The sequence below is a fragment of the Galeopterus variegatus genome, unplaced genomic scaffold (genome assembly GCF_000696425.1).
Source record: "Galeopterus variegatus unplaced genomic scaffold, G_variegatus-3.0.2 Scaffold3786, whole genome shotgun sequence".
Lineage (NCBI taxonomy): Eukaryota > Metazoa > Chordata > Mammalia > Dermoptera > Cynocephalidae > Galeopterus > Galeopterus variegatus.
This window is the reverse complement of record NW_007729897.1, coordinates 116044-124273: the sequence shown is the minus strand read 5'-3', so window position 1 is coordinate 124273 and position 8230 is coordinate 116044. Positions and strand designations below refer to the sequence as shown.

The 8230-nt window shown below is 47.8% G+C and overlaps 1 protein-coding gene across 1 annotated transcript in view; it reads right to left on the bottom strand.

Moving 5' to 3' along the window:
- Positions 1-7422, bottom strand: part of METTL13 (methyltransferase like 13) — a 17540-nt gene extending 10118 nt beyond the window's left edge. The window contains exons 1-5 of the mRNA XM_008585981.1: positions 7284-7422; positions 6984-7116; positions 4859-5618; positions 3183-3382; positions 1154-1349 (exon numbers count right to left, since the gene is read on the bottom strand). Of these exons, the coding sequence (XP_008584203.1) occupies positions 1154-1349; positions 3183-3382; positions 4859-5618; positions 6984-7116; positions 7284-7408 (1414 nt within the window). The 5' untranslated portion in view covers positions 7409-7422. The remainder of the gene's footprint in view (positions 1-1153; positions 1350-3182; positions 3383-4858; positions 5619-6983; positions 7117-7283) is intronic.
- Between the last annotated feature and the right edge of the window lie 808 nt (positions 7423-8230).

Sequence of the window (8230 nt, the reverse complement as noted above, 5' to 3'; positions counted from 1 at the left end):
AATTGTGTACCCCAATGTCCATGTATTTGAAACTTAACCCCCAATGTGACAGTGTTAGAGGGTGGGAAATCCTATTATGGTAATTGAAAGATGGTGCCTTGAAGAGGTGATTAGATTGTGAAGACCATGCCCAAGTAAATGGATTAATCCATTGATGGTGTAATGGTGGTCATGGGCGTGGTTCTGAGAGCTTTAAAAGAGGAGCTCATGAGCTGCTCTCTCTGTTTCTGCCATCTACCATGTGACATCCTGCTTTGCTGTGAAGAGTTTTACCCACAAACAAGGCTGACACCAGATGTGTTCCCTGTACTTTGGACTTCCCAGACTCCAAAACTGTAAGCAATAAAAATTGTTTCTTTATAAATTACCCAGTTTGGGGTATTTCTGTTATAAGCAACAGAATCAGACTAATCCACTCAATCACACCAGCCACATTCCAAGTGCTCAGCAGCCACATATGGCTACTGGCTACCATATTGGACAGCTCAGAGATTAAACATTTCCTTCACCAGACAGTTCTACTGAACAGCGCTGGACCACATGGTCTCTAAAGCATCCATCCACTGTAAAATCCTCCGAAACAGGTGATAGTGACTCACACTATGGAGGAGGGCAGGGCTCACCAGCAACCTCCATGTTTCTGGCTAACCTCACAGTGACCTACTGAAATTAATATACGACATATATGGAGGAACTTGTAAAACAGATCCCTTTAAACTGAAGTCATTAAAGTGATTATCACATAACTTGGTTTCACCACCCCTGCTGCTTATCATCTCAGAGCCAAGCTTTGCTCAAGAATAGAGGGCCGAGCCGGTGGCGCACTTGGGAGAGTGCAGCGCTGGGAGCACAGTGGTGCTCCCGCCGCAGGTTCGGATCCTATATAGGGATGGCCGGTGCGCTCACTGGCTGAGCACGGTGCGGATGGTCTCAAAAAAAAAAAAAAAAAAAAAGAACACACACCTCTATTCTGCTTATCACTACTCATACCCTGAGAGCCCACATGGTAAGAAAGGAAAACCCACAGAGCCATGTGCCTCTGGTCACAGGTACCTAGGTCTGTCCTACATCTCAGCCACACTCCCAGGTCTTTCTAACAAACCCAAATCGAGAGTCCATGCAATGTTCTACCACCGTGCCTATGACGCCTCACCTCTGTGACACACATCCTTCAGCAACCTGGCTTCTGATTGCACCACATTCCTGTTGCTCAGGAAGATCAGCCGCCGAAAGTATCGTTTGTCATCCCCTTGCACATCCTCGATGACAAAGTCGCCACTCAAGGGGCTGCAGTCTCGGTGCTGAACAGTCCGGACCCCGATGTCCCCACCCACAGACAGAAAAGGCACCTGAAGGTATGATCAGAGATGTGGTCAAGACACCAGCTCAATTAAGAAACATGAAAAGTTATAATCCCTTCCGTTTGTGTGTACATGAGAAATCCCTATACCAAGGCTCTGGACAGCAATGACTGCAAAGATTTGCCATGTTAAAAGTGCTTTTCTGGGCCTTTTACTAGATCTCAAAAGGTTTAATTCACCTTTTGAAGATCAACTGAACACCTAAAAGATCTCCCAAACCACTAGTGAGATGCAGTTCATTCTCCCTGAGAAAAATATGAGTTTCTCATCAGTAACCTCTAAAAGAACTCTCAGCAGTCCAGGATAATGACAGCTAGAGAAAACCCTCAGGAAGGGGCTGTAATTAAGAGAGAAGGAATGTGGACAAGGATAAAGATGACAAAATCCAGGGGGCAAACAACCACTCCAAATTTGGAGAAATTTCTCCCTTTCCCCAGTTGTCTTCTTTTCCCATTTTCTAAATCTTAGGAGAAAAAAATACATTTTCCCCCTAAACTTTTCCAGCACCCTTCCCACACTCCCCTTCTTTACATCTATTTTTTTTTAATACCATAAGAGTATTTAATAATCACCAGTAACTCCTGATCTTGCAGATATAGGCGCTGTAATTTGTGAGAGAAGGTCACAAATGAAGCCCCCCAGAGGATATGGGCCTCCCTGAAATAAGTCTCTCTGATAGACACCAACCCCAAAACCTGCCAAGAAGAATCAAACACACATTCATCTGTAAATACAAGTCAGTCTAGTGGGCAGAACCACAAGCCGGGAACCTGGGTTTTTTCTTTTTTTCTCCAGATCTGTTACTATTGCACCAGGCCTCCAGGTACCTTGGCTTTCCCACCTGTCAAGAAGGATAAACTCCTTTCCATACAGTTCTTGCAATATAGTCACCTGTCAATTATCCATGGTGACCAGGATGGCACAAGACAGTGTCAAATGGTAATACCATATCACCATTTTGGCAAAAACTTTCAGTTTCCTTCCCAGTAAAACACCAGACCAGCAATGCTAATATCATGAAAATTGTGCTCAGCTGTTTTGATCCTTTCCCATTTAGACCCTCAGATAACGACAGCTCTGAGAAGGAAAATGGTCATGGAAGTCTTGTTCAAAGGTGTGGAAGGAGAAACACATAGTCGGAGCAATCTGCAATATGAAGAGCTGGAACCTGCAAGGTATAGAGCATTTTCTTCATGCCGTTTCTGTGGAACCTGAGGGCCTCCTAGACACAAATACCACTATGACTCTTTTTTTTTTGTCCTTTTTGTCTTTTTTCATGTCCGGCAACGGATCGCTACCCTCAGTGTCGCGCCCGGACCGGACCGGGACCGGCAACGGGATCGCAACCCTCGGTGTTGCGCCCGCACCTTGCTCAGCCAGTGAGCGGGAACCGGTCTGTATGTGGGATCCGAACCCGCGGCAGGAGCGCCGTCACGCTCCCAAGCGGCGCACTGTAGCAGTGTGCCACCGGGCCGGCCCAACTCTTTTTTTTTTTTTTTTTTTAATTGGTTATGAATATTCATGAAATACAAAGCTGATTGTCACACCTCGTGCCCAAGGTGTGAAGGCCAGATCCATACTGGCAGCATGCCCATTGCCATAACTATGATTCTTATTAAGGTCAAGTGCTTGCCTTCCTCTCACTATCTGGGGCAAGAGAAAGTATTTTCCTGCCCACTTAAGTCTTAGCAGCTGACACCCTTCCAGAATCAAACTAGGGTCACAGACTCTAGTCCTAGATCCTTCAAAGGCTCGCTCTGCCTTCCTGGCTGCTAATAAGACTTTAGAGATCCGTGAAAGCTACTGCCAAAGCTTTCTTACCTGCTGCTGGGCGGGCATCCCGGCTGGGGCCAGCTCCATGACTCGAGCTGACAGCTCGGCCTGGATACTGTCCATGCCTTCATACTGCTGACCTCGGTGAAGGGCCACTGTGATTAGCCTCCTGAAGCCTGCACTGGCTGCCAGCTGTTTCCGGCCCTCCTCCATGCCAAAAAGCCACTCAGTCTCCCGGCCCTGAGGGACTGGAAAGAGGGACTTGGTTACAGGGAGTCCTGGGAAGAGTGTTCAAGCCCAAAATCAGTATGTCCCATATGGCAGAGAGCTGGCCCCTGCCCAGGACCAGCATCCTGTGACCCACTGAGGGGATATCAATTCCCCAGTGCGCAATGCCCAGAGCAAAGCAACCCATAAGCAGCCCATAAGACATGAGGCAGAACCAAGGGTAGTATATGGCAGAGAGCTGGCCCCTGCCCAGGACCAGCATCCTGTGACCCACTGAGGGGATATCAATTCCCCAGTGCACAATGCCCAGAGCAAAGCAACCCATAAGCAGCCCATAAGACATGAGGCAGAACCAAGGGTAGATAAGAAGTATGGGGCATGTCAGTGTGGGAGGGAGAAAGAGCAATAGTGCCAACGTTCATTATATACCAGGCATGATTCCAAGTAGTTTACAAATATAAATTAACGGAATCCTCACAACAGCCCAAGATACAGGTAGTATCTTTATTCCCATTTTTACAAATGAGGAAATTAAGGCACAGAATTTATTTTATTTGCCCAAGTCCATGCAGCTAGTACAGGGCAAAGCTGGGACTCAAGCTGAAGCAGTCTAGCCTCAACTCATGCTTGTATCCACTGCACTATTCCTTCCTGCAGGTGGACAGTCAGGATTACAGAATACTTGGAAAAATGGCCTAGTCGTCAGGAAACAAATTATCAGCATGACCATGACACTTTCCATTTCTCTAGAATTTTCTACTTTTGAAAGCATTTCCTCATACTATCTCTTTTGATCCTTATTAAGGTAGATCTGGTATCATTTACTCCTTTCAATAATAATGTTGAGTATTTATAAAGCACTTATTACATGCCAGGCACTATTTCTAAGAGCTTTTACACTTCTCACAACTACATAAAAGAATTATGACCCCCTTTTATAGATGAGAAAACTGAGGCACAGAAACAAAAGTAACTTATCCAATATCACATCCAGCCAGGACTGGAACCCATATTGTTTGGTTCCAGAGCTCAGTTTTTAAGATGCCACCCTGTACTGCTTCTCTACATTCTGCAGAGAAGCACAGTGATTTCCCCAGGTCCCACAGCTCACTGGCTACAGAGCTGGGACTAGAACCCAAGTCTCAGGCCAGCTAGTCCAGTGTTGCTTCCATTACTCCATGCTACAATATTACATCTCTATGCAAGGTGTGACCTGCCTAAATTTATCTCTATTCTCTCTTCTCCCTACCATCCTCATTCTCACACTTCATCAAGACTTTGCAATAGAACAGGAGAAGAAATAAGCCTCAAATCTAAGCAGGTTGCTGGAGAGCTGTTCTCCCCCTGCATCATGGCTTGGCTAGTCTAACTCCTGGAAGTACTACCCGCTGCAAGATAAAAACAGCCAAGACATACCCATTCACTAAAGCCCAAGCCCCAGCCCCAGCCCCTGTAAGCCAGCCCTCCAGGGAATAGAGGGAGCAATCCCAACTCACTGATGAAAATGGCAAAATGACTGTCCCGCGATGGTTTCACAGCGGGGCTGTCCACCACGTGGAGGGTGTAGCGTGGCTCCCCCGTTTCCCCATCGCACAAGTCCAGAGACACACTCCCCAGCCCAGCCTTGCGGCGCAGCTGGCTACACAGCCAGGCATACTGCTGCCGCTCCCGTACCGCCTCGGCCAGATGCTCAGCACTCTCCAGCCGCATGGGCTTGCCCTGCTCATGAGCACACAGCTCAAAGATCTGAAGGGCAGAGCCAGGGACTGGCCTGAACTTGGTCATGATGAAGGCAAAGACAGGCAGGGAGAACCGAGGCTCTGCTTCCAACACTCGGTCCTGGCTGTTGGCCACTTGGTGCACCCTCACCATCCACCCCTCCCGAGAGAAGTGACCCACTGCTTTCTTCAGGATGTGAGCCTGAGCCAGGGAGATGCAGAGGTAGCGACCGCCCACCTGCAGGACACGGCCAACCTCAGCCAGCATCCTGTCCACTTGTTGCAGGGTCTTCTCCTCCTCATCTGTCAGGACAGCGTCCAGGGTGCCCTTGTCCAACACCACCTGAAACGAGGCATCAGGAAACTCCATCTGCATCATGTCCATCTTCAAGAAGCTCATCTGGGGCCGTCGGCTGGCATTGCGTTCCTTCATTTGCTTGATGACGACCTCGCTGATGTCAATGTTCACTAGATCCTGATAGCCCACATCGTATAGCTGCTCACTCAGTTCTGAGTTGCCGCAGCCAATCACCAGCACCTGGGGGAAAAAAATCACACAATACGGAGATCAAGGCAAAGAAATGTGCTTCAGATACTTCAAGGAATCATGTCTCATCTTGGCTGCTGCTGTACGGTTTCAGAAGGTGGAGATGCCATTGTCAGGACAGAGCAACATTACAGATTGACGCTAGGCTCCATCACGAAACACCAAGAATTAGAGGTATGCACAAGTAAAAAACCACCTTCAGCTACAATACAGTTTATGTGAGAATGGGCTTCTTTGTATTGCAGAAACAAACTAATCGTGGTTGTTTTTTTCTCTGAAACCAAGCATTTACTACTCAGGAACAGAAAGTCAGAGAATCCAAACACAGTACTTATGAAATCTCTTGTTTTACTGTTGAAAACCTAGCCCTTGCATAACTATTTCCTCAATCACACTCATGCCTTTGGCTCCATCAAACAATGAACTGTATTTTGTGAGGATTCAAATTTTACTTCCATCACAGATTCCACCGCATGATATTTAGCTATTTTCTGAAGCCATACTTAAAATACATATCGTTTTCTCCCTTTCTGTGGAGCAATCTCCCATTCATCCTTCAAAATTCTGCTTCTTTGTCAGTATTCCTGGAAAGGCATGGTCTAATGAGAAGCGCATAAAGCTTTGGAGTCTGGCCTGAGTTTAAGTCCCCATGTGACCATTTACTACATGTATGATCCTGGGCAAAAAACTGGGTCTCAGAGCCTCAGTTTCCTCATCTGTAAAAATGAGTGCAGAACCACTCACCTGAGTTTATGATAAGAACTAAAAGATTGCACAAACACACACACACACACACAAGCACCCATCATAAGGCCTGGCACATAAAGCTTCCTGCACAAACGTTAGTTTTCTACCCTTCCTCCTTCCCTACCTCCAGCACAATCCCACATCTACCAAACCTTCTATTATTGTACTTATCACTTTCACTTCTGGAATGCATGCAGGGTTTATGTCTTAATGTTCTAGTAGCTTAAGGGCTGAGCACAGTGCCTGGAACTCGGTGAGCACTGAACTATTTCATAAACAGATTCATACATCAAAGAAGGTGCTGCCTGTTCCACAGGGATGCACGGTGACAAAGAGGCACAATTTCAGGAGGCGATACCCAGGCTGGACTACTAAAGAAATCACTCTTCCAAGTAGGGTTATTAATTCAAGGATGAGCTGGGGCGGGAGATCTGTTATATGAAAACCTTTAAGAGAATATTTTAAAGTTGTCTTTTCGCCGGAACGACGTAGGAAATCCCCAAAACACGCGTCCAGTTAGAGCTCCCACGCTTGTCACTGTCTACTAGAATGCAAGATTATTGTTACCAGTTCCCACCTCCCCAAGCACACACAGGCCGCGCTTCTTACCTTTTCCCTGGGCTTGATGTATTTGTGTAGCACCCCGCAAAGTTCCAGGTAGGTTCCATACCACTCGAAAGCTTTCTTTCCTCGCTGCTGGAAGAACTTTTCCCAATAGTCAACGGAGCCGAACTCCTTGGAGCTTTTAGGTAAGAGATTCATGTTCCCACTTGCCCGAGCTGTGTCCTCAAGACTCTACTCCCTATGAGGTACCATCTGAGAGGCTTACCCACACGCAGGCTCCGGGACACCGAAAAACAGTCCCATTGATTTGTTCCCCAAGTCAAAACCCAAAGGGGTGGCCCTTACACGGCAAACGCACGTGGGAGACACCGAATCGAACACACGCCCGCCCCACCTCCGCCTGCAGTCCCGCCCCACATGGAGAGCCCCTCACACTTTTCCGGAACTAGGTTGCAAAGGCCAGCAACCATATCCGGGTGCGAGGCTTCGTGATTGGTCGGTCTCCCAGACCATCCCAGCAACTCATTGGTCACTGCTTTTGTTCCTGGCACCTCATTGGCTGCAACGCGCTCGCCTCACTCCGGCGGCTTCGTCGCTGGCCCCTAGCGCCTTATTGACGGGAGGCGGGCCGGGTCCGGCCGGAGTCAGGGCGGAAGAGGTCGGGCAGCCCTGAGCCCAGGCTCGCGTCCCGGTTCCAGGCTCCGAGCTCTCCAGGTTCTGTTCGCTGCGTCTCGGAGCCGTTCTTGTCACCGACTCTGATCGTGAGCCACACTAGGACTGAGCGTGGCGGGCGGGGGCTCACTGGGGGAGGAGGGCCCCGCAAAGAAAAACCTGTATAGATCTGGAGGAAGTGAGGCGGAGAATGAGCAAAGCCAGTCCGTCGTTAAAAGAGAACTGCACGTTCTAACCCTGTTATCTTCTGCGCCTCCCGCCCCTTATTTTACCACCTTACTAATATAATTCAGGTTTTTTTGAACAGAAAAATGGCACTTAGCTGTACGTTTTCTGCACCAAAATGCAGGGTTCCGCCATCAATAGTGTAATAACATGAAAATTCGGGAGGAAAGAGTAACGCCTAGGTATTCAAAGGTGTTTCCTCTCCCTCTTCCTTCTCCCTTCAAAGCACTGTCTGCAAAGCTTAAGACTTTGATACTGGTAATCGGCCTCCTTAGGTTGCCATTCTGATGTTACAATGATTACTTTAGGTGTTTGATGAACATGCTGTATTTTCAGATGTTCATCTTGTGCTAATACGCTGGAGAATTTCCTGCGGATGGCACTATTTTTAAAAG